Here is a 27,444-nt window from a genome sequence, read left to right as displayed (position 1 = left end):
TTTAGAAACAATGACCTCTTTCTGATCTAATTTTGCTCAGTATAACTTCAAAGCTGTTGGAGATGCAAGAAACTGGCACAAGTCGGATTGAAACCAGGTCCTTTACCTCTTAGACTTTAGACGTGAGAGCTCTGTGACACTTTCCCACTTGTTTGGCACCTCTGCTTACGTAAGCCATATACTGTTCTTGCAGCAGTACACAGAAAGCATGCTCTACTGCACTTTTTACTTCGTGACAAGAGCATATTGCTTCCAAACAGACTTCATTCTCTGTCAAAACTGAACTCTTTTAGACTGAATTTAGTTTTGCAATAAACAAGAAGGTCATGCAATCTGTTCCAGAAGTAAGGACATTTTAAATGTCTGTAATGAAAATATGCTTATAAAAATTTATATTTTGTAAAAGAGCACAACACAGTCAAGTTATATATATATGTTTTCAATGCTCTAAGAGGCATCCCACAGGCCAGATTAAGTTTTCGAAAGTCAAGGAAAAAGTTTCCTTAAGGAAGATAGCTAGTGAAATGAGATCAGACCCAAATACTTTAAGTCTCAGGCATTCACCATTACTAGATGCTCTTTCCAGAGCTCTTTACCCAGCAGCTGATCTCCGTGGACTTGTAAAATGAAATGGCTATCTTCGTTTCTTATGTCTCAATCATATGTATCAATCCTTTTCCTTTTAGAGATTATAAGCTTAAAAAGGAAAAAACTGTATCCCTCTTACAGGTTTATAACTATAATTCTCTCCTACATTTCAGCATAATTCGCAATTCTCAAACTGCTTTCTCAAAACCAATGTCAGGACCTTATAAAAGCTCAGATGTAGCTCACTGAACAGCTGCTCTTGGTGCTCACGCTCAAACTGCTCCTCACAGCTGAACAGTTGTTAATATTTATTCGAGGGTCTGTGAAAAGACATGCACTCCATAAAGAAAGAAATGGAGAACAAATTATTCTCTCCCTTTAAAGAACTCTTAATGAGCTGTACATCAGAGATCTCATTCTGACACTGCCATCCTTTGCGACTCCAAGGCCAAGTGTTTTGTGGTTGGCACTTTCTCTCTGGCCAAAGAGAGTGTGTGTAACTAGGAAGACACTGGGAAATCCTCAGGGCTGAGAAGGTCAGTAGGGCAGAAACAGTGTGATCTTAGCGAGGAGAAGCCCACTATTACAGCAGTAGGTTTTTAAAATAATGAAATGCCATCATATCAGTTAAGGAAGTAATATATTGTAATACAAGGGAGACTGATGTGGGGTTTTTTTGTTGGTTTTTTTTTGTTTGTTTGTTTTGTTTTGTGATATTCAGAAGGAAATCACTTGCTTATATGGACTGCGTGTGCAGGCTGTTTAAAATGGTAACAAAAGCAATGAAAACAAGGAGGTAGGACTTTGCAAGCCTACCTACAGCAATTACAAAATCTTCCTCCTAGCAGACCTCTCCTTCCCACATCTAGCAGAAGCCACAGCTTCCCAAATCCACTCACAGAAACACTTTTCCGGTGCTTCTGCATCAGAATGAGGAGTGGGAGAGACACATGGATGGGGCTCAGGTTGCTGTCTGATGCCGTGAGCAAGGCTGAAGCTGGGCCTGGCTCTTGGTACAGCTATGACTGCTGGGCCAGCTGCTGCTCAGTGCATGGCCACAGCCTCTATCACTTCAGCAAGGCCAGAAATAGGCTGGAAGAGGGCAAAGTCAGAAGCAGCCAGACCTTTTCCCCAGCTCATGCAATTGCTCTTTTCCACTGTAAAAACAGGACTGTTCTCCACACTGGTCACAGTCACAGGCCACCAATAGACCATGCTGATAGAGCTGTGCTCTATGTAACTGCATTTGGTACAATTTGATCATTCAAGATCAGCAAACAAACAAGGCATTTTTCCCTTTTTTTTTTTTTTCCATTCATTTCTCAAATACTCAAACGAGCTCCATTCGCTGCCTGGGAAATCAGTACATATATGACATTAACAACTGTTATCAATAATGATGCATTTTCTTCAATAGTTAAAAAGCAAAATTATCCAAGTGAAACCTCTAATTTAAGCCAGGTCCTTATAATGATAGAGAATCTAACATTTTTGTATGGTGGGATTGATATGTTTTGTATGTTATGTAAACAAATACGAAGGTTGCTCTGAAAATAATGCCTCTTTCATTAAGCTGGCCCAAGATAGCAGAGGTGGATGTTGGTGGTACAGCAGTAGAGGTTGAACCTTCCCACCAGTATTTTGTTACACTTTGTTTCTGTGTGACAAATGGCAGCAGAGGGGTGGTCTGACATGGAATAGTGTATTATTCACAGAACCACAAAATGACTTGAAAAGGAAGGGACCTTAAAGCCTATGCAGTTCTGACTCCCCTGCTGTAGGCAGGGCTGCCACTCACCAACTCAGGCTGCCCAGGGCCCAATCCAATTTGGCCATGAATGCCTCCAGGGATGGAGCATCCACAGTTTCTCTGTGCAGCTGTGCCAGCACTTCACTGCTCTCTAAGTAAAAAATTTCTTCCTAACATCTAGCCTCAATTTCCTCTCTTTTAGTTTAAAGCCATATAAGAAGCAAAGGTGTGTAATTGAATTCCACCATGCAGAAAAAAAGGCTCCCACTGACATTCATCAATACTTGCTGAACTTTTATGGAGACCAAACAGTGGATGTGAGCCACAGGGAGGAAGTGAGTGGCGTGTTACAGTATATTGTATATACTGTATATTTCAGTATATTGTATATATTGTATATCGTATATATTCAGTATATATTTCAATATATTATTTGTATTATTTTGTGTACTGTGTTTCTTATGGTCAATTTCATCAAATAACACTGTTACTATTCCACATAGATGAATCTACTTTCCTCAAGGTTGCTATAAAGAATAAAATTATGAATAACCCAAAGTTCAGACCTTTTCTTCCAATTTAAATTGTGTTGGGATTTAATCATGCTTTTTGATGAAGTGCATATAACTCTCTATTTGAACTCTGGGCCAAACTTCCTTCCATTCTACCCTATCTTCCGCCTTATTTATCAGACCACGGTTGCTGCTATTAATACATGAAAATTCAGAGTAAATTCACTAGTTCCAATGACTTCTTTACTACAGAATTGATTTGATAGTAACCTTAATATCAAATAGTGAATTTTCTAATCCAACGACAATAGCAAATGAACTCTAAAAGGTTCTTTACTCTCAATTGAAAACAAGTTATAACTGTCATATTTTAGACCAAGAGGATACATGAAGGTAAGTGAATTAATATTGACTTGATTCAGTTCAAACTGCTGGTCCACACTGCTTTCATATTTAAATCAAATTTAAATATTATCTTTGGATTGGTAGGAAATCATGACAATTAGTCACACATTTTCTTTCTGACACGGAAGTAACGCCTATATCACAAATCCTATAATGCACTAAAACCCAAAGGCGCCATAGATCAAAAAAGGAAACTCCATTGATACAAATCAACTCACTCACTTCAACTTTCTTTAAAAATTACACTTTTTTCTTTTTAGGATCAGATGCTCTTTAACCTACAGCAGCCAGCATGAAACTAGTGTAACTAGAGCAAATGATGCACAACTTAATATAAGAGAAATGTGGTCACACGCCCACCATTTAATCCAGATCAAATTTGCATTCATGTATGATTCAAGAGTACACGAATCTGGTATTAATGGACATGAAATCATGGCCCTATAGATAGCCCAACTTTTGATACTGTATTGATGTAATTAACAGATCTTTCAATAGGCAAGTATTTTCCTTAAATATATCCAAACACTTCTAGTAGCTGGGATGTTCTTTTCCATGTAAATAAAAAATTAGAAAAACTCAACGCCATCACAACAAACTTAAGTCATATACAAAGGGCTGTAAATGTGTGCTTGCAACCAATTCTAATATGTAAAACAAACATAATGAACTGGAACTCGAACCTCATTCCATATATATAGCTAGTAAAAAATTAGAAATCTTACCTTTTTCACTAACGCTTTCACTTTCAATCTCCACATCATCACAACTCGTGTACTCTGGAGTAGATGCCAATTCTTCTTCTGAGCTACTTAATGAAACCTGGCGCATTTTACCTCCCTTTTTTGTTTTATGGGGCTTTGGTGGCGGAGGTCTGACAGATTCAGACTGGTCTGAGCTGAGTGAATCATTCCGTAACATGGTCTCCATCTTTTCCCGTTTCGTTTTCCGTACAGCAGAATTGGGATCCAAATGGTGTTGTTTCCTTAATGAATCAGAGCGCCTCATGTCCGGTCTTTCCAGAGGAATTGGACTCCTCCTAGGTGTAGGAGGGCTATGATTTGTGGTCCTCTGACGATTGGGACTTGGTCCCTGAGCCTCTCGAGTTCTTTCCATAGAGTATGAACGTTGATTTTCCATGGCAGCTCTGCGCTCAGACACCGATCTTTGCCTTGAGGGTCGTTCCATCCTCAGCATAGATATCCGGGAATCTTCCAACTCAGTATTTGCCAATGAGACATCACTATGTCTCCTTTCATGACGTGCTCGGGACACTTCAGCATGGATACGCATTTGTTCCTCATATGGTTGTGGTTTGACTGGATAACGAGCCAAGTTAGGATCACTTCTGTATCGTGCCTGATATTCCTCTTCTCTCCTTTGCCTTTCATATTCCTCCCTGTTCTGTGCATCCTCCTCTTCTACCGGATACTCCTTGGAACGCCTGCGACTCCTCCTGTTGGAATCTCTATAATCACCCAGTTCAGGCTCTTCGTATAACTGAGGGCCACGCTGTGACCGCCTATCGGAATAATCTGATGGTGACCTGGGCATCGCACTGTCTGATGTAGCATACTGTGAATATTCGTCTCTCTCTTCCCTTTGGTCGTATCTTCTGTTCTGTTCTCTTGATATTGATGGGCTTCTTTTCCTAAACAATCATGACAAGAAATAAGAAAAAGAATTATGTCAATATTTCCTGTAGCACAGGTATGTATTTAATTTCGACTAAATAATACAAAGATCAGCTAATGGGAAAAAATCCATTCATCGCATTTGTTCATGAATGTGCTCACACAATTCCTGTACTAAAATAAAGATCACATGTTTATGGTGTATAGCTAAAATAAAAAACAGCTTTATAGGAGAAACGTTTACACAACATCATAAAATACAGAATACAAATTCTCACACTATTTTACAATCATAACTGATTTACAAGTACCAAGATTCTATAAGCTTTTGTACTCTTTTTACAGTGATACAATTTGAGCATATAAATCTGTTTCATAAGATTGTATAGTCATGACAGAAATTAAGGCTATATGTCTCACTACATTACTTTGATCTTTTAGCATCCATTATTGCTAAAAAAAAAATACATTTCATTTTCCACAAAACTATGATGTGTGCCAAGGGAAAAAAGGAGGATGAACATCCAGTGGCAGCAGTTGTCTAGCGAAGCTCCTCAAACTTTCACCCGACTTGACAGAAAAATCCTTCCCATCCCTACTTCTCCTGTATCACTTTTTGCCACAGACCACATCTACAATGGACAACTTCTGGGGATTACAAGGAAAACAAAACAAAACGAATTATCAACAGATATTCTTTCCTCATCACTGACAAACATTCAATCAAAGCACACAATTTTGTTGTAAGCAATATCTTAACAGGGAATCTGCCTTAAATATATAAAAAATATTATAAATTCCATTCAATATAGCATTGCTCACTATTTTAATAGAATGGGTTAATTAAATAAGGAGGAGCGATTCATACAAAAAACAGACTGAAACTTCAAACTGTGCCTGAATTAATCCGAAAAGGATGATAAGTGTTCAAAATTTTACTACTAGATGTGTCCAGATTCAGCTGAAAGAGTTACTTGTGGGAAACTGGAGCAAAGATTATTATCATGTTATCAGCCATTTGCACTTACATTTTGTTCTATCTTTGCAATTAAGAACCCTCATGAATGTCCACTGATCCTGATCGCAGGCAGCAACATGGGGATCGTGCCCACTGTCAAGGCTAGGGAAAGGACAGCAAATACACAGCCTGCTGTTGCCACAGCTGTTCTAAAAATGAAAGGCTCCAACTTAGTGAAGGGGAGAAGGAAAAGCAGGCCCTCGTAGTGCCCAGGAAAGCACACAGAAAAGACTTGCCTAGGTACTTGCACGGAAAATGCCCTTCTCACAGCCAAAATGAAAGACTGTCTCAGCTCATCCAGGGAAAACTACAACTGCAGGAGAGGAGAGTTACAGTGGATGATTGGCCAGTTGGCATTCTGGCTTAGGTACCATACAGAGTCATTAAACTATGCATGAAAGATTTGGACCCAGTCCAGACCAGTAAACATTGAAGAACTTTAGCCTTATAAAGGCATCTGAAAACAAGGAAACTAATTCAATCCTGCAAAAGTGCAACTCTTCCTGAAGGTGAAGGATGACAAGTACTATAAGCATCGCTTGGATGCCTATTTACTTATTGTGAAGTTAAGATGTCCTATCTGTCTTAATAAACTGTCATGTTTAGGACTAGCACAAATCATAACCTCTGCACATTTAAGAAAAAATTCTATGGCTTCTGCTACAGGGGAGTCAAGCTGAATCGTTCTCATACGACATAAGCAGAGTTTCGCAAGTCTAAAACCAGAACAACCAATAGAAATAGACAAGTAGGACAACACAACTGCCACCATCACAGAGCTTGCAAAGACATATAAGTTTTCATTAAAACAGGAGAGATTAGAGGTAGAAACTTAGTGTAAGGAAGACGCGTATCTTTCTGTTAATCAGTTTTCAGTCAATGAAAAATACACCACTTCCAAAATTAGGATATTTCAACTGCAAATTACAGATACTGTTGAAAATTTCTGTCATGCCTGTAATGAAAATGTGCCTAGCTTCTCCTCAGTTCCATTCTACGCAACCACAGAATCTTTCATCTCTACACATATACAACTGGAGTAGCTGGCACTCAACTGACATGGGATCATCCACATAGATTTCACTGCATGATTGAGACAATGTGTGTGCAAGTTGTATCTGCATATACTCTGCTTTTAATATTAAATGCTGAAGATAGTGAGTTTGTTTTACGTGTGGAGTTGATATATTTGCAGCTGCAGATTTTTGCAAGTATTTGATCCTCAAAGACATAAAAACACCCTCAGAAAGCATGGTTTAGAAAATCAAGTTCATAATGAACTGTGTAACATACAAAACCACACACAATCCAGCTTGACAAATCTAATGTATGCTTTAGAGTCTACATGCTTTTTAGGATGAAATATATATGCATTTATACTTGTAGCAGTATAAATAACAGTATAATTAAAATTCGTTTTGCTCCACTTGGGAGATTATATATACATGCACACACATACACATACACACATATACATGACTACCTTACACAGTCCTCCTAACAATGCAAAGAGTAGAGGACAAATCTCTGGAAACACTGCTGCTTAAATGTCATGGGAGGAACGACTAAGGGTGGAAAAGATGGAATTTCTGCACGAGTAATAACACTGATTGTACACTTCCTGCTTACACCAATGTACTTCTATCTCAAAAACATTTTTTTTTTTTTGGAACTGTTACAAGACTTTTAGAAAATGTACTTTTTTGTCCTAGCATGAGCTATGTTAATGAGAGGAGGACGTGCCAACAGAGTTCTATGTTTTTATACCTCTTACACAAACAATTTCCAACCACTTACCACAAGCAGTCATTACTTTTTCTTGCTTTCATTGCCAAGACATGAATATAGAACAAGAACTGTGGCTGACAGTAATGTAAAGATAAGCTGAGCTCTCAATCTATTCCAAACCTTTCATGGAAGAAACAGCCTTACACAGGCGCCCTGCATGAGACAACTATTGGGCCAAGAGAGGAAAAAGGACCTTCTGAAAATGCAACTTCAAACCTCAGAGGGAGCAGCCTGACAGGTAAAGTCACTACCGTAATTCCTGGCCTATGCTGACTGGAACCAACACACTTCTAATTAATTTACTCCCTCCTGAAGAGATCTAACTTCACTACCAGTATCAAATGCCAGCAGATGCAATCCCATCCAACAGAAACAAATTAGCAGTACCCACGCACCGCTGGGCCAGAACCTTGCTGGCAAGAGAGGGCTCATGCTGCCTGCAGCCCCCACACCACAGGGCACTGCAGCTTGCCATTGCTTTACTGCTCACACAGCCCCCCCGTACATTAGCACTCTTTTTCATTTTAAAAATACCTGCAGTGAACACAGCTGTGCAATGCACGTGTACATTTGTAACGGTGTTATTAAATCATGGCAGGAGGCACAGTCTTCACAAAAACTTACGGTCAGTGACTGCTATTAAAAATCTGCTGCTATTTTTAGATCACGCTAATTCTCACTCACCTTCACCAGCCTCTGTCTAATCCATTTCTCACTGTTAACTACCGCTAAGATACCTCAACAAAGGTGTTCCATGCCTCGGACAGTGCCTGCACATGTACCTGGACAGCCCAGCATACGGCGGGCAGCAGAAGCCCTGGGTGCCGCAGCACCCGGCACAGCCCGGCTCCACCACCCACCGTGCGCCCCTCGTCAGCAGGACTGCCCCAGATCTGAACAATTACTGCACCTCAAGGCCGCTGAGACCCTTTGAATCAATAATAAAACAAAAGCTCTATTATGATTAGAAAAACCTAGAACCTACAAACCTACACAACTCTCTTTTCTCAGGCACAGTTTATAAAAATGCGCTTTTCAGATACAAAAACTGAAATTCATTTTCTCTGACTTATCACTAATTATCATCATCGTTTATTACCTGTACATGACATTTAGGCTTATAACACATCTTTCTTAACCTTACACTGGTGGAAACCTCATTTGCACTGCTCTACAAATGTCACTACAGAAAAGCAAGTAGCTTCACTGTAACCTGACATGCTCACACAGTTAAGTTATTCAATCTCTCCCCATGCCTCAGCAACATTTTAACAATATTTTAACATTTATTTATTTCTTTCTTTATTTATTTAACATTTATTTAACAGTATTTAACATTTTAACATATTTTAAGTACTTAAAATATGGCACAGAAGAATGTAACAGTGCTTTTCTTCACGGCCCCGATTCCAGTAACAAAACAAAATAGCCTCTTTGACATTCATTTGTATTCTTCTTTGAAAAATCACCCTTCTGCTTTGTTTTACACTTGGGGGAAAAAAAAAAGAAAAAAAAAAAAAACAAAAACCACTCAAAAGTACCAAGGAAAAAGCAATATGAAAAGGCAAGTTTTTCCATCAGATTCCAAAAACACCGTAAAAACTAGATCTCAGATCTTTCTGTCTACTAAACTAGTTCTCAGGCCCATAGAAGACATACATGAACTGAAGAAAACTTTCAAGAAAATAAGACATAAAGACATGTCCAAACATATGAGTTCCTAAACTCACCTTGGACTTACCTAGGGTCAACCACAATATCAGTAAGGGCTTAGTGGCCCAAGCCACCATCAGCTATTTTTAAGACCTATTTTTTACTCACCAAACAATACACTAACTTGGTCTCTACTCCCTATAAGTTAGAGAGGACTAAAGTTGACTGGAAATTTAAAACTGAAGATATCTGTCCTGCACATATTGTAATCTTCCACAACTCTTTTCAAAATGTGCTACTTTTAGCACATGAAATAAAAACACAGAATAGGTAAAAACATTTCCAACAGATACAGGCTGGTTTACTTAGCAATGTGGATTAGTACATTAGTTTAAGAACCAATATATTAGTTTAGCAAAAGGAATCTATAAGTGATAGTTCTAAAACTTTCCATTTCAATTAAGTGGGTGAACAGGCTTGTTTCAATAATTTTGTGCTGGGGACATACAGAATACTTTGATCTTCTGCCTCAAAGATATTGCCTCACGAGAAGTACTGGAGTCACAATAGAATATTTTTATCTTTTCCCTCTAAACGTGCAAGGACATTTTCCTCAGGTTCCACATACACTTTTTAAAAAGTGGTTCGCTATGGCCTAATAAGCAATGGACATCTTCCAAACTGGGGAAAAGCAAATTAAAGTGAATCAAAGCTTTCAGTGATGAAGCTGATGGTGAAAAAAGGGGAAGAAGTAGGTGGGCACTTGACCACCCTGAATACCACCAAGCATGCCCAAAGGAACATTAGGACATATCTACAGAACCTTGAAAAAGAGTGAATATGTATGCCTAAGTGCTGCACATGTATGTCTTAACTGTATAACTGTAGAGCCTCAACTCTGAAGGTGTGCTTGTTTTCAAGTTGCCCAATGTGCATCGTGAGGAATAAAGGAATGCCACTTTCTAACACCACACTGGAGTTAGAGTACCCTTCTTGGATTTCAAGTGACACAGCTGGAGCTGTTAGAAAAACCATGCAAGAGACAGGGCCTCTTCTCAGAGACCTCATCAAACACAGCAAGCTCAGCTTTGTCTCTAAATTCCTAGACTGCTCCTGTTAGGAGAAGAGCTCTTGTGATCACATAACAATAGTCCTAACCTTCTATAGCTTCAAGCATTCTATTCAACAGGCAGTCAGGCACTTATTTCAGACCAGTAACAGGGAGCACATAAAGCACCACCATGTCTCCTCACAAAAAAATTCCTAGGCTGCTAGAAGGTGAGTTGAGCACACTGCTGACCTTGCCATGGAAACCTCTGAGCGTGCAGGAAAACCCCGTGCCCAAGTAAGACCCAACTGCCATTCCTAGGGACAGATCTGTTCTTCCACTGCCAGGTCCTCTTCCGAAAGGATTTCCCCAGACTTCCTTTTCTCTGCTGAGGAATCTGCAAAATGTTTCCCTATTTTGGAAACATTCATAGGAGACTAGCTGGTATTGATTCAACTTCTTTTCTCATTCTCAGCTTATGAATTTCCAGTTCTGGTTTTGCTGAGTCACACTGTGCATGGGAAATTATTCTGCACACGCTCCAAGAGCAGCTACAGCTCCAGCTTAGTAAAAAACAGCTTTTTCTGACTTCTAAGCCGTTCCCATTCTACCAAGATCTCTTTCTGCTGTTGTTCTATACTGTCTAGTTTTAAACTACGTTGATCTTCTGATCTGTCACTTCTCTTTCCTTAAGATATGCAACCAGTGAACAACTTTCAAGTTAAATCATTTAAACAGCCTACTCTTATAAAAAGAAAGAAAGGTATTTATCACATTTCCTGACCAACATACTTTTAAACAAGCTGCCCTCAAGTGCACTTAACACTCAGATGTCTAAGCAATTCATTAAGTAATGTTTGTCTGAGACATTACTTCATTTCTCATTTCAGCCATGCCTTACAAATTCTGTTTTATAGCACTCGTATTTTGAGCCACTAAAGTACCTTCCAGCAAAGTATCTCCAAACAATAATGAATTACGTTTACAATGATGACTATAAAAATTACTGAAGCATGAGAGTGACACTGCAGATGTTGATCTCTATTAGATTTTATCAGAAAACATAAGTTCACTGACTGCAGGCTGGTATCGAAGGGATGAAAGGGAATCTGTGGTAACATCATCATTAACATAATGAAATTCACAATTGATAACATCTTTGCTTTAAACTTGACATGACTGCACAGACACAAAAAACAGTACAATTACCACAGAACCACATATTTGCTATCTGAGCAATTCAGCACAAAAATCAGCATTGCAACTTGGAAGGGCTAATTTCAGTTTGTTGTGAATAGGATTTTAATAGAAAAAAATGAGGAATCACAGAACAAAACTAGCAATTGTAAATATCCCTTGCTAATCTACAAATATTTAAGTAACAAGGTTATTTCACAGCTATTTATTACACCGAGAACATCATGGGGAGGAAAATGAGACTACCAGTAGTAACATGTTTGTTCTCCTTTATTATGATCGAGTTTTTCAGCAGCCCTTACATCATGTGATTTCATTTAAAAGCAATAAAATAACTGTACTTGCATCTTACTGTTCATTTATTTAGCTACACTCAGGAATGCTTTCCTTTTACAAATAGGTAAAACATCAGAAGATTTTTCCTTTCTTTACTTTTGAACACTTTCAAAATTAGTATTTTACTAATGATCTCCAGTGAATGCATTCATAGGAAATGTGTCACTATTTTCTGTAAGATCTTTTCATTAAAAAAGCAAATTATGAAAACAGTGCTCAGTGGGTTAAATCTCTTTCTAGAATAATTGGTCAGAAAATGCATTCTAGTGATTTGTGTCAGTACTGACACCAAAGAAATAACATCCTGAAGGATGGAATCAATTAACGGCTGTCATACGGCAGGATTCAAATGAATTTAAAACCTGAGGTGTTGAAAGGATAGTAGGTCACACAAATATTAAAGTAGAAGAATGAGTTACTACCATATGGAACTGTTACAAAAAATGGGCATAAAAGAATATAAAATACAAGTAAAATCCAAAATGCCACATGTTATCTTTATGAGAATAAATCTAACTTTGCGAGAAATATTTCTAAGCCACAGGTAATACAATCCAATTGAAAACATTGACTTAAAATGTAGTTTTCAGATATCTGAAGCATGACTGTTTTTCAGTACCTTCAATGAACATTTTTTTTGCTAAAAATAAAAATATTTTCCTAACCATCCCCAAGAGAACAAAAAACACTGAGTGATCTACATTATTTTCACACAACACATTCAGCACCTTTCTTTCCTGCTTTACCTTTTGATCAGCCACTGCACATCTGGGAAGGATGAAGCCTCGGATTCATAAGAATACATCAATTTCTGTTCTGGCTAGGTCTTTCATTTAATCTTCTGGGTTCAGCAAAATCATATAAGAAGTCTCTTAATTTTGAGAAACCTCTTTAGAAGTACACTTACAAACTCTTCCCTCCCTCCAAAATGCAATTACAAAATATAAGGCATCTGAAAAAAAAAAATCTAGCACAGGAAACAGCAATTCAAGTCAGAAAGCTGACCCAATGGCAAGTATTGAGAGCATGAGAGGAGTGTTATAGTTTAATGCTGTTAGCATGTGCTGTATATAGCTGGAGGTCAAGTAAGAATTTACCCTACAAGGAAGATTACGGTACTTAGCTGATTAGTGCCTTGCTGCAGTACTATTGCCTACAAATGCACATGCTGGTCAAAGCATTTACATTTTAAAAATTGTTCAGTTCCAGTATTTCATGTCTTGTGTTACTAGGTCCCACATGAAATTCTGTAATATCTATTATTTTTAGTTTATAACAAGTCAAATTTTGACAAAATTTTCAACTGCCATGCTAAAAACAGCTGTGGCACCTACTTCATTCTGAAGAGATGAGCACTCTGCAGAACTGAAACTATTTTCTACTCTTGTTTTTTACATGCCATTCTCCAGAAACAAACAAGTAGAAATCAACAGACTAAATGTTTTCTACCAACAGGCATCAGAACTCACTTTCAAAACAAGGTGAGAATGTGAAAATAATACAAAGCAAATGTGTAGATGGTTTCATTTGCATTAAAGCATCCTAAGAAGACAATTTCGACGATTTCATAAGTGAGGTGCTTTTCATCTATGCAAAGTAGCTTAAAAATAAGTTATTTAATAGAAAGTACTTTGCCCCATTAAACTTGACTGCAGTAAATTTAACACATGGCATTAAAGTGGCATGACACAGGAAAAAATATAGCTGTGGCAGCAACCTAGATTTCCTCCACCTAGTACACAGGACTAGTGAGTTGCTGCTCCCAGAAATGCATTCTGACACCAAGGTTCTCCCTTCAGCCACCACAGAGCATATATCGTAATACATTTCATCTCTACATCACTGCACCTAGTTTTGAGCAGTTCAAGAATGCAGCCTTCAAACAACAGTCCTTATGCGAGCTGAAATGTGCCCAAATGCAGGATGGAACAGTCATGGCCACCCAGACTGCTCTTCCAGCTCCGATCCCATCGCTCAGGTGGGAGAAGTCCGCTATGCCTCTGATGTCTGGAAAACTCCCAACCTCACTACCATGCAAACCACCTCGTGTTTGCAAACAGCCTGGTTCTGTGAAATATCATGAGATCCCTGAATTTAGCATTTATGCAAGAGTAACTTTGCTTCTCTGCAGTGCTGAGATCAGCTCTAAGATGATCCACTCTTAGTTTTTAGTCACCTCTTACAGGTATGTATCTATTTTGTAGAGTCTTCCACAAAAGAACTTCAACATGCAGGTTTCTAAAGAAAATTTATTCCAGGATTGTTACCAAAATCCATAAGGAAATTTACTAGCTATTCTAGGAATTGTGTGGAGGTGAACACTTGGAAACTGAAAGGGTAACTGCTCACAACTTCTCTATAGAAAGGTGGTATCCCATTGAGATGACAGCAGTACACACAGAGGAAAACACAGACTTCTAGCAAGAAGCAAAGCAATGTTTAAGAGTCCTTGTAGGACTATAGAAGACACATTAGCTATGAGGTAAATTCACTGAAAGATACAATTATGCAATTACTTCTCTTTCATAAGAGTTATATGAGAATCAAAGACGCTTTAAAATGAGTGAACTGAAACATAGTCTAGTAATATAAATAAGCCTTTTGATTTATTCTGCACACCACTGCAATAAAAGCAGATTTCATTACTTTGGTAGTACTTAAAGAAAATAAGATATCGTCTTTTCTTATTCTGCAGGAGAAATGAATGGTCTTTTATACTCAGTGTATATTCAAACATCCCAACCAATTCATCCTTTACAGTTCATGTCACCAACCTGCACTACCCAACAAGCAAGATTTTTGTAGGATTCTCCAAAGTCACGATACAAATGACAAAATTATAACTAAAGATGTGTTATGTATTAGAAGATTTTGCACTTAACTTTGGTTACTTCTTCCACCAACAAGAGCATTCTGAGAAAAAGTGTGAGAATAAATAAAAAGAAGATCAAGAAAGACCAAGTGCAGATTCACTTGGCAAGCAGGTAAAAGACTCTCAAAGGGCATTGTTCAAGCCTTAGAGCTTCTTCACCAACACTGATTTCCTCTGAAATGTCACTCTGAAAGTAATGCCTCCTATTTATTTCCATGGAAACTACAATATGTAAATATGCTGTAGATAAAAAGAACACAATAACACCATTTGACAAAGCAAATGCTTAGCTACAAAACACAGTTCTTCAACTGTTCAACCACAAGCTACGCATTTTTGACAGCAATGGAGGAGAGTCTGCACACCATTCTCATAAACATCTGCACCAGCAGGGGTGACCCACTGTCACTGTTACCACTGCTGAAACACTCCACTCACGGCCTCAGTGTGCTCTCATCCACTGTTTGGTCTCCATCAACATTCAGCAAGTATCAGTGAATACCAATGGAAGCCATTTTTTTCCACACAGAGTAATTTAATGACATTTTTACTTCTTCCATGCCATACGCCATTTTGTCAGACTGCCCCTCTGCTGCCATCTGTCACGGGGCAACAACACGTAACGGGATACTGTGTGGGAAGGTTCATCCTCTACTGCAAACCAACCAACAATATCCACATCGGACGCCATGGGGCAATGTAATAAAATAGGAAGCATTGCTCTTGGAGTAGTCCTCATATTACACAAAATTTTCAAGTACTATCATAAGTCAGTCTTGAGTAGAATGTGAGCAATCATCTTAGAGAACAGTAAAGGACAGCAAAAAAAAAATTAATTAAGGAAAGTAATGATCTTAAACATTTTAAGAAAACAGTCATGAGAGCTTTTAGAGATTAGGGAAGTCTTCATCACCCTGAACAGTGTTACTATCAAATTGCTGGGATCTATAGCATTTTTCAAGTTAACCTTTACTCACTGTTGAGCAAAGCAATGAGAAAGGTTAAATGTATGCTCTCTGAAGCACTTTTCAAGCAGAAGAGCAATTGAAGGTTAGGCTGGGGATAAATATAATAAAGAGTACAACTATGATCACATAGTACAATGTTTTTTGTCGACAGAATATTTTTACCAGAAATTAGATTAATGCCAGACATTATAGGCTGGATCAACGAGCTGAGGCCAATTGTACAAGCTTCCACAAGACTAACTGCCGGGTCCTGCACTTTGGGCACAACAGCCCCACGCAATGCTACAGGCTTGAGGCAGGTTGGCTGCAAAGCTGCACAGCGGAAAAGCATCTATGCGTGTTAGCTGACAGCTGAACATGAGCCAGAAGTGTGCCCAGGTTGTCACGAACATCAACAGCACCATGGCTTGTATCAGAAATAGCACAGTCAGCAGGAGGAGGAGGTGATCACCCCTCTGTACTCGGCAGTGTTGAAGCTGCACCTCAGGTATTGTGTTCAATTTTGAGCCCCCCTCTAAGGAAGACACTGTGGCCCTGGAGCATGTCCAGAGAAAGGCAATGGAGCTGTGAAGGGTCCGAAGCACAAATCTTAAGGGGAGCAGCTGAGGGAACTGGGATTGTTTAGTCTGGAGAAGAGGAGGCTCAGGGGAGACCTTACACTCTCTACAACAGCCTAAAAGGAGGTTATGGTGAATGGGGAATCAGTCTTTCCCAAGAAAGAGTGATTGGAGGAGAGGCAGTGGCCCGAAGCAGTGCCAGAACAGTTCAGATTGGTTACTGGGAAAATTTTCTTCTTGGAAAGAATAATAAAGCATTGGTACAGCCTGCCCACAGCAATGGTGGAGTCACCATCCCTAGAGATGTTCAAAAAACACGTGGATGTGGCACTGAGGGACATGGATTAGCAGGCATGGTGGGGACTGGTCAACAGTAGGACTAGGTGATGATCTTAGTGGTGTTTTCCAACCTCAATGATTCAATGATTCTATAATCTACAACTAAAACTCTGCTGAAAAAGATATATGAGATTAAATTCCTCGTATTTGGCCTCACTGTAGTACCAAGCTCATTTATACTAATTATTAGGGCGATATTTCCTAAAGCAAAGGATTACATTATTTAATGTTTATACAGATGATATGCTATTAACAGGAGAACCTAAAGGCCTTTTACCTATCCATTAAAATCTGCCCACTTCCTGACAGGTTTGCTATGGCAAAACAAGCAATGCTCTTTTGAGTTTGATTTATAAATCAATAACATCCACATTCAGAGATAATCATCACAGATATAAACACTTAAAATACAGATACAATCTTGATGGAATGACCATCATTAGTACATTATAATACAAAACAGACTTCTAAAAACTAGTTTTATGAAAAGTAGACGTCAAAATATCTGGAGGTTATAGACATTTTATATTCTCACTGTTTTTGTTATTGCATTTCCCGCTATCTTAGAAATACCTTCAGTAATGCATTACATGCTATCTCTGAATGGAGAACTCAGATGCAATTTCTGATCAATAGTTTAAAGGCTGAAAACCACTAATGATACAGAAGCATCTGCTAGCTTTCAGAATTCCACACTTATTAGATATGTTGACCCTGAAAATAAAGGTTGTGACAACTATTTGGTTTCATCCAAATAAGAAAGGAAAATCTAAGCCTGCATGAACAACAACAAAAATCAGATATACAGAAACAAATGAATAACAATTTATCTTTCATCAGTGTGTTCCCAGAAGCACTAATGTTAATAAAATACTGAGCTTATGAAGAAAAGGTTCTGTTTAGTAATAACACAAGAAAAAACAGTAAGACAGTTTAATTAGAAGTGCAAACTTTACCATTCACTTCAAAAGGATATTCCATGTTATAAAAATACATTATTAAAAGTCATATTAAAAATGGGAAGTTTATGACTTTTCTCTTTCTCAGTCATTTAAATTTACATTTATCCATGCGTTGTGATGCATTACAGCTTTATCTTGCTGTTTTTTATTTTGCACTATGACTGCTCCTGTGCTTTGTGACAGCTCTGCTTCTTTGAGCTTCACATAACCAAGTTGAGACTGCACCAGTACTAACATCAGCAGAGCAGTTCCTCTAGGTGCAACATTCCTTTTTAGGGACAGGCCCAGATTCACCTACTCAGTTTTGACAGGCACTAGAGCTGCCTTATTCTACGTATGCATCTGCCCTAGCTCCTCTTTAAAGCACTGGCTTAAGGGAACGTCAAGTGGAATTTTTTTATGCTGCTGTAAGAGACATACGAAATGGAAGTCAAACATCTAAACTCAATGGGAATAACAAACACTTCTGCAACACACAAAACTTAACATGGCAAACACATTCATAGCTCAGAGATGCAACATTTTACCACACATTCTGAAAGCTGTTTGTCAAGAATCATCAAAGATATAGGCTCATAGGCAAAGGCAGCTCCAACGAAATGTGTTGGGTCTTCGTAGGACCAGCAAAGACTGGACTAGAAGTGATCTTACTAAGCTGAATTAATCTGAATAAGAAAATCTGTTTTCCCTTTTTCTTAGCAAGTCACCTTAAGAGAAAACTTACTGAATTAAAAGTCAGTTTCAGGTCAGGTCAGCCCAACATTGGTAGAACCACACTGTCTCACCATCCGCAAGACAGGGCTGAATTGAAAAATTCTGCACTAAAAATGTCTTACGCAGGGATCTGGATCTAATGTTTCAGTTCCAGATTATGAAGGACACTGGATCTGTTCATCACAAAGTGGTTAAACATTGTAATAGAAATTGTAATAGAAACACTGAGATGATTGGAGTTTTATGCAAATTATATATAATCAGAAAGATTAAGACAGAAACTTAAACATAATGCAAGAGAATTAGGGAGCTGATCAGAACTAATATGCCATTACCTTAAAATGCAGGGGATGTGGGAGGAAATACAGAGAGAAGCATTTCAATAAAGTAGACTAAATGGCTTTTATTAATTGTTTTATTTGGAAGTTGTATGTCTTGCCATCATAGTTGATTTGAGGGGCAAAGAAGCTCACAGAGAAATGATAAAGGTGATAAATGCAAAATCTAATGAAGTAGAACTCAGGATAATCAAATTCTGCTTAGTAACAGCTTGATGAAAAGACAAAGCTGTAAATGAGCATTACCTAACGCACAAAACACCTACATCAATCAAATTAAAAGAAATCAGTGCTAGGTAAGACAGGTAAAATGAAATATAATCCAGGATATTTCTAATTTATGTTTCTGTCATTTCATTACATTTTCTATAATAGCAATGCTTATGGGAAATGAGAAGAATATTCTACTTTGCTGTAACACAGCATACAGGACCTGGTAATGGCTGAGTATATGTATGGGCTAAGTACCCACACAAGAACAAACTGTTATGTCCTACTTAGCTGCCTACGTGTATGCCCAGAAGTACACCTACTTCCAAGACTTTTCTTCCTTTCAAGATGTTTCCCACTCTCGAGTTTTGAAAATAACTTTTTTCTTACTTTACGAATAAATTTTGTGCCCTGGCTTTCTGTACTTACAAATGATTTGGCCCCTCATTCTTCCTTCTTAAAATGTATATTGCCACAAACAGACCTGCTCTGGAATAGGACAGTATTCCCTGTCTACAGCATTTTGTATCTCCTTGTATACAAACTCAAAAGAATGGAGAGGGTTAGCAGAGAAACATATGTCATCTCACTGTTAGTCTAAGGATAATTACAACACTCCTTTTTTCCTCTCTTTAAAAAAAAATTATAATAACTTTTGTACTCCTAAAACCTGTAAATGTCAAGGATTAAGAATTTGAGGTAATAAGGGTCTTACTACATATATACTAATCAACTCTTCAAATACCAATAATCTCCTTGATAGACTCTAACAAGTAGAAGGATCAGCCTCCATGTTTCATTGTTTATTGAAAGCTCAAAGGTGCCTCAATAGGACTTTGGGATGATGACCTCACAAAAAAAAAATTTAAAAAAAAGGAATGACTGATGAATAAAGTCACAGCCAACACAACAGACCAGGACTTCCTGTTAAAAAGCCAAATTTGAACAGCTTTGAAAGAACCACAAGTAACTTTAATAGGGATATGTAGTAAGCTGTATTACAATCTGATTCAATGATCAAGCCTAAGCATCAAATGAATCAACTATGCACTTTCTTCCCAAAGGTCATGAGAAAGATCTTTCTTATGCCAGCTGGCTATTAAAGAGAGCTACAACACAAACATGATTTCCCTTCCAGATTCCCTCTGTTATCAAGCTAACTGCTGTAATTATGCCAGTGTTTCATGTAGTGTAGCAAAACATAAATACCCTAGATATGCTAATATATGGGTTAAGCCTATTTGTTCTGGTACACAATAAGGAAGAAATATAGGTTTGTTCCAATAACATAACCTCCACATCAGTTTTTACTGCAAAAACTCCATTCTGCATATGTATTTTCTGAGCTTTCCATTTCTTTACACATCCCACAGTTGACTGGCATATTGAGGCCAGTAATACAACATTTTGGATCAGGAGGAAATAAAGGAAAGAATCCTGTTCAGACAGGGTCCAGCAAAGTCACAGAGAAACACTCTTTGTACAAAAGGACTGCCTTTCTCAGTACGAATGATAGCAGTACACACATACATACGTTAAAACAAACATAAAGAGCATAACAAAAAGGAGCAAATAAAAAGCAATATATTTATAGTCTTATATTCTATGTTGGGGTAGAGACAGGTCACAAGTGGTGTTCCCCAAGACACAGTCTTGGGACCAGTGCTGGTCAGCATCTTTATCAATGATACAGACAACGGAATTGAGTGCACCCTCACCAAGTTTGTAGATGACACCATGCTGAGTGGTGTAGTTGATGCACTGGAGGGAAGGGGAGCAACCTAAGGGACCTAGACAGGCATGTGAACTTAATGAGGCTCAACAAGACCAAATGCAAGGTGTTGCACTTGGGCCAGAGCAATCCCAGGTATTTATACAGACTGGGGGAAGATCTCCTTGAGATCTGGGGGGTCCTGGTAGACGACAAGCTGGACATGAGCCAGCAGTTCGCTCCTGCAGCCTGGAAGGCCAACTGTGTTCTGGGCTGCATTAAAAGAGGGGTGGCCAGCAGGGAGAGGGAGGTGATTGTCCCCCTCTACTTGGCTCTTGTGAGGCCCCATCTGGAATACTGTGTCCACGCCTGTGTACAGGAAGGATGTGGAGCTCTTGGAGTGAGTCCAGAGGAGAGCCACTAAGATGATCAGAGGGCTGGCGCACCTCTCTGTGAGGAAAGGTTGAGGGAACTGGGATTGTTTAGCTTGGAGAAGGGTCCAGGGAGACCTCACTGTGGCCTTTCAATACTTGAAGGGAGCGTATAAACAGAAGGGAGAACGACTGTTAATGAGGGTTTATAGTGATAGGACAAGGGGGAATGGTTTTAATCTGAGATAGGGGAGGTTTATGTTAGATCTTAGGAGAAAGTTTTTCACTAAGAGGGTGGTGACACACTGGAACAGGTTTCCCAAGGAGGCTGTGGATGCCCCATCCCTGGAGGCATTCAAGGCCAGGCTGGATGTGGCTCTGGACAGCCTGGTCTGGTGGTTGGCAACTCTGCACATGGAAGGGGGATTGAAACTAAATGATCATTATGGTCCTTTTCAACCCAGGCCATTCTATGGTATAAATATGCTTCCCTTCTTTTCAAAGCTACTCTAGTCAATCTGCACATATTCCTATTCTTTGCCTTCAAACATATCTTGTGATAATAGTAAAATCACATCATTATCAACACCAGGGATCCAAGACCTACATATTGCACTATCCGCCTTCTGAGAAGAGGCATTTAGCTTTCAAGCACTGTGCAGCAATTATGTTCAATTGCAATTCTGACTTCTTCCATTAGAGCTGTTTGCATCAGAACTTCCAATCAAACTTATTTCAAAAGCACTTATCTACAGAGCTCTTTTTTCCTCAGAGATCATGGTATTTTTTCAGGTCATCTTTTATGACATCCCATTAAAAGAAGGCAATAAAAAAGCAGACTTTGGGCTGAAATATATTTCTTCATGTAAACCAGATGTATGGAGGCTTTTCTTAAGTAATGATTCAAGATCATCACGGGAGACAAAATTGAAACAACCATATCACAGAAGGGGACACAAAGCAAATAGCAAGACTTAAAAAGGTAGTTTGATTAGAAGAATCACAGAATTCTTGGTTTAAAATGACCCACACATTTTCGTTACAGTAAGTAGAACACTAAGGAATAGTGATACAATTACTCTGAAGTTATTAACAATTACTTTTGCAACTGAAATGATATAACATACTATATTATGTTGTATTGCAGGGTGCAAAGCAAAAGGTAAAAAGCAAAAAGCAAAGGAGCAAAGGCCTTGCACACAAGCCCAAGGTAGAATCACAAGGATAATAACACTAAAGAAGTGACTGGCTGTGCAAAGTTTCTGATGCTGAAGCTGTATAAGAAGCTTTGATGCTGTTTATCCATGGTCTCTACCATGGAAGTCGCAAAACAGGTAGCACCAATACATGTTTACTGTAACTAACAGTAACATTTAAATCTTCTTAGTTATTTCAGTGACAAATAGGTAAAAAAAGTAATAGGTCCACAGTGAAGATGAAATCTTCATTTTCAATTCAAATGTATAAATGCAAAGGAGGACACAATTCCCAATAGCTTCAGACAAACAGTTATACAATAGAGGGGTACTGCACATCCAAAACACAACCACCTCCAGGTTATTTCTCTGCACCTTCTACAAAAGAGGGAATGGAGAGACATAAGGAAGAAACATTCATCTGTGCAAGTGCAAATGAAACTCCATCAGGGAAAAAACTGGAAAGAGAAGCAAGAAATACAGAGCACAGTTCCTACTCATTCTAAATGAGTTTCCCTTCATTGCATTAGGAAACCTACTTAGTGGCTCTGGTATCAGTAAATTTCCTCTAGCTAGGAGGATGAGATTCTCAAAAGTACCAAACATCTGAGTCTGTATTTCAAGGCTTTGTCCAAACCCATTACTTTTAGAGAGATTTTCTTCTCCAGAAAAGCTACTTTCCTCTTATTACTTATATCTAAGTAGAAATGCTGCTAGGGATTTAAAACCTATTTATAGTTTTTCCGTAACAACCAGGCAAACAGGAGCTTGAACTGCTGAAATTCAAGTGAAAAATTGTTTATATAAACATTTTCTTAAAATAATAAAGACCAGCTATAGCATGATGCATTTTTTTCAGAGTAGATGTAATATGGTGAAGCACTAATGAGTCTGGACATTCTCTTGAAACATTCGGTATAGATTATATAACAAAACAGTGAAGAGATGAAACAAAAACTGACCCTATATTAAGACCACTGATTTTTTTTTTTTTTTTTAAGTTTTTCTTTTTATATTTACTTTAATCAACCTACAGAGTAAGAGAACCATTCTACACCACTAGCAGTTATCAGTGACTGCATTTCATACCCTGTTATCATTGCTTCAATAAGAAATGGTTTTAAACTGGAAGAGGATAGATTTAGACCAGATATTAGGAAAAAATTCTTTACTGTGAGGATGGGGAGACACTGGAACAGGTTGCCCAATGAGGCTGTGAATGCCCCCTCTCTGGAAGCACTCAAGGCCAGGCTGGATGGGGCTATGAGTAACCTGGTCTAGAGGGAGGTGTCCCTGTCTATAGCAGGGGGCTGGAACTAGGTGACCTTCAAGGTCCCTTTCAAGCCAAACCATTCTATGATTCTATGATTCTCCTAACACAGGCTTGGTAATGGAGACCCACTCAGGACTAGGAGCAGCTAAGTTTCAAAGCCCTTTGAAAATCAAAATAATCAAATCAAGTCCACATATCCTGTCATACCTCAAGAATTCAAGAGATGACCAGTAGATTTAAGGATGGGATTTTTCAAAAGAAAAACTGAAAACAGGATATAGTTACATCACATACCACTGGATCATTTTTTTCTGATTGTCTTTACTGAAACCTTTAATTTACTCAGTGTCGTTACTATAATTAAATGAAGAAGTTAAGACAATTAAATGAAAAAACCCTCAAAGTAGTGGGCCAAATGCAAGATTACATCTTTTTAACAAAGCTTAATTTGACATTTATTAAAATCACTCTTAACAGCAACTGCAAAAGAAAACCAGATTCCTAAGTCTGAAATAAATAAATAAATAAATAAATAAATAAAGACACCCCTCAAAAAAGATAGCTACCTAACTGCCACATCTCACACTAAGCTGTATTTTCAGAAGAAAACCAAAACATCAGGGAAAATGTCTACATGCAGGTAACTTCAGCTTTTATTTTATGCGGCTAAAACAAAGCGCTGGTGAGGAGGCTGAGTTTGGAAGGACAATTTCAATTGTAATTCTGGGCATGACCAATAGATACTGCCAATTTTCAAAATATGTCAAGAGACCTGTCAGTGAGATGAAAGTTGGCTGAGACAATGCCCAGCCATGCCATCAGTTTAATAAAGTTTCAAATCTTTTAACCAGTCGTGTTGACAATGTCATGAGACAGTTTCACTGCAAGCCGATTTTCAGTGCTCAAACAGCTAACATCAAAACTGCTCTTGAAGAGCATGTTTATGAACTCATTGGCCCACCACACACAAATCAAGATTTAAACCTTTACATAAAAACAAATATTACTATTTTATCGCACTTTGTTCAGTAAGAGATATTTCTGGTACATTTTCAATAACCAACATCAAAGCAAACACAGCTAGTTGAATGCATTTAGAATTTAATCTTATCCTGAATGGCAGATTATACTACTTCTGAAACAGCAAATGATCTGCAAATATTTCTGAAATACTTCTGAAATAAAGGTAGATAAGCTAAAACATGTTGTGCTTATAGTTAAGAAGTGCAACTGCTTTTCTTGTCAAGATCTAATGGGAACAGCGTGAGGTGTGACATGACTGTGGGATCAAAAACTGGGAAGAGGGAGAAGGAAAGATGCTCTCTGTCCCCTTTGGAAGGCTGCACCTACATTTGTCCCATTTCCAAAGAAATGCATATGGAAATTTCTCAGTTACCAAAATTCAGAATGCCCATGAAGTAAATGGCTGAGACGGTCTTAGAATTTATCACCACTGTTTACGGTATTGAAAAACATGTGAACTTGTTAGCCAGAGGTTTTTTAATCATCATAGCTTTTATAATGCATAGCATCTCTTACAAACCAAAGAGACTGAGCAAATATTCTCCTATAACCAGCATAAAGTAGAAAAAATACCACAATCTGAATAAATTATATTTTTCTAATAGTCAGAATCAAGATTATCTCTGCAGTACCTTGTTTATTCTAACTATCTTTCTGAAAATTTTATCGTGCAAATTACAGAACTCATTTTATCTGTCTTCTTCAAAATTCATTATCTGATGAAATAATTACATAAATAGCAGTTTTAGTGTCAAAGTGTTTCTATATTCTTTAAATTCCCGTATTTTTGGAAAAGCTAAAGTTGTTGGTGGTTTTCTTTGTGGATTTTGTTGTTTTGTTTATTGTGTTGGGATTTTTTGCAGAGAAAGGGACAGGTTTGGGGTTTATTTGTTTGTTTGTTTGTAATAGCCATAGTATTTAGTTGCGATTTTCTAAAGCTCCATACTTTCCATGCCATTATCAGAACTAGAGAGTACATGCTGGGGCTGCATTGTACTTTCCAGTTGAAAGAACAGCAAAAGGAGACAACTGCACATTTATTCTGATATTCACTAGCAAAAACCTTAAATCCCTGCAAAACAAAAATCATAGATGTTCACCCTGAGAAGCACAATAAAAATGAGAATACAAGATCCTTTCAGCAAATAATGACTCATGCGTTTAGTTTTTGTTCATTTTCTCTTATGGCTCATAAGAAATGCTACGAAATACTGGGTCACTGAATGCACAAAGCATAAATGCACACTTAGGATCAAAGAGACATGCTCCTTTACAGAATCTTTTAAAAATAGGCAAGAGCCAACATTTTCAATATATGCAATGCAGTCCAAGGAATAAATGGTAAAAATGATATCCCTCAGACTTCATTTGTGACTCTGCTTAAGAAATGTAATTAACTGGGCAAGAAACAACAGAAGAATCTAATCAGAGCTGGATTTCTCAGAGATTTCGGAGTCCTGTACGAAGACAGAGGTTTTTAGGACAATTCTCAGTGAAACCACTAAAAATAAAACAATTAGAGGAGAAAATACAGTAACATGCAAGCAGGCTGCTGTGTATTTTCCAAGGTGCGAGCACCAGAAGACAAGAAATAGCTACAGCAAGGTACCAGATCCATTTTTTACAAGCACTGCATTCCAAAAATGTTTAGGTTGACCACAGATTTTAAAACTTTAAAATGACGGTGAGGTTTTCTGCCAAGTAGTATCTTTACATTTCTATGAATCACTAGACATTATGCAAGAGCTCCGGATGTGTCAGAATTTACTTAAATTCTTCCATCGTGTCTGTAATAGCAATTATTTAGTTTATCTACTTACTGCTTAGACACTGCAGATCAGGGATAAAGGTAAAAATTTCACAAGACGCTTCTTAGTAGTTTCTTTTTAAGAATAAATTGTGATGATAGAGATTAAATATAAGTTTTTACAGCTAGCTTTTGCAGACATCACTTTTGCACAGAAACCTTCTTGTTTCTTCATACACAGAGACTAAATGTTTGCCTGTTTGCAGGAATAATCACGAAGGGAAAAAAAGTCTCAAAGGAAAGAATAATTCCTTACCTTACAGCAACTGGAGTTCCTTGCGTGCTTTGATGCACAGACACCCCAGGCACTCAGCACGCACTGCTAAGGCCATTGGTGCTCGTTGGGGCTGCACCTGATGGCTCCCACCCTACTGCTCCCAGGCACAAGCAGGGCGGCGTGAAGACCTGCAGCTCTGCTGCTGCTGCAGAGCCCAGGCAGGAGATTCCCCAGCAGGGAGGATGAGGAAGTGCCATGCCTCCAATGGCACGGGGCATGCCAGGAATCACAGGTACTGACAGCCGCGGTCTTTTTCATATGGCTGGTCATCAGCAACTCATTTCTGCTGACTCACAAACAGCAACCTGATCTGCAGAATCTGGATGCTCCAAGTCCATCTAAAGATGACTCACAACTCTGCCAAAGTGAGCAGCATGCTTATAAGCCTTTATTAGCAAGGACTGTCCCATAAATGTTCTTATTAACCCTCCAAAGAGCGATTCTCTGAGAAATCGTAGAGTCCAGAGCTAAAAGTGAGGATTCAAGTTCTAGCATGTTCATCTTTAAAAAAGTACTTTGCTGAAACATCAAAAGGCATCCACTTCACCACTGCTAACACTGAAAAGAATGATTTTCTACAGCACTCTGCTTACAGTGCCTTATATTGCATTAATCCAGACGTTCCTATCTGTTTAAAATACTTTAATTTATATTTTACTGCAAAATTACAATGGAAAATTTAAAGGCTTAATTCAATATGCCTACAAAGACATGATGTTTTTGTTTCGTATATATAAGTGAGGTAACTATATATAATCTTTTTTAGATAAACAATCATGCTTATCTACCTAAAGGTGAATAAATGCTAAGCCTAACATTATGAAGACAAAATTTGTGTTTAAATGCAATGTTTTTGCTCTGTTTAGTAGTAATACAATCCAATCTGTACTGTACTGT

At 38.2% G+C, this 27,444-nt stretch overlaps 1 protein-coding gene across 24 annotated transcripts in view; it reads right to left on the bottom strand.

The window, feature by feature from the left end:
* Positions 1–27,444, bottom strand: part of RIMS2 (regulating synaptic membrane exocytosis 2) — a 436,018-nt gene that overhangs the window by 234,607 nt on the left and 173,967 nt on the right. For all 24 annotated transcript variants that reach the window (XM_090137872.1, XM_090137865.1, XM_090137886.1 and 21 more), the window contains one exon: positions 3,981–4,906. In XM_090137872.1, coding sequence (XP_089993998.1) covers positions 3,981–4,906 — 926 coding nt within the window. The remainder of the gene's footprint in view (positions 1–3,980; positions 4,907–27,444) is intronic.

This window comes from Phasianus colchicus, chromosome 3 (genome assembly GCF_987193195.1).
Source record: "Phasianus colchicus chromosome 3, bPhaCol1.hap1.1, whole genome shotgun sequence".
NCBI classification, from domain to species: domain Eukaryota; kingdom Metazoa; phylum Chordata; class Aves; order Galliformes; family Phasianidae; genus Phasianus; species Phasianus colchicus.
Note: the sequence above shows the minus strand (reverse complement) of the source record. Positions and strands in the feature narration are given on the sequence as shown.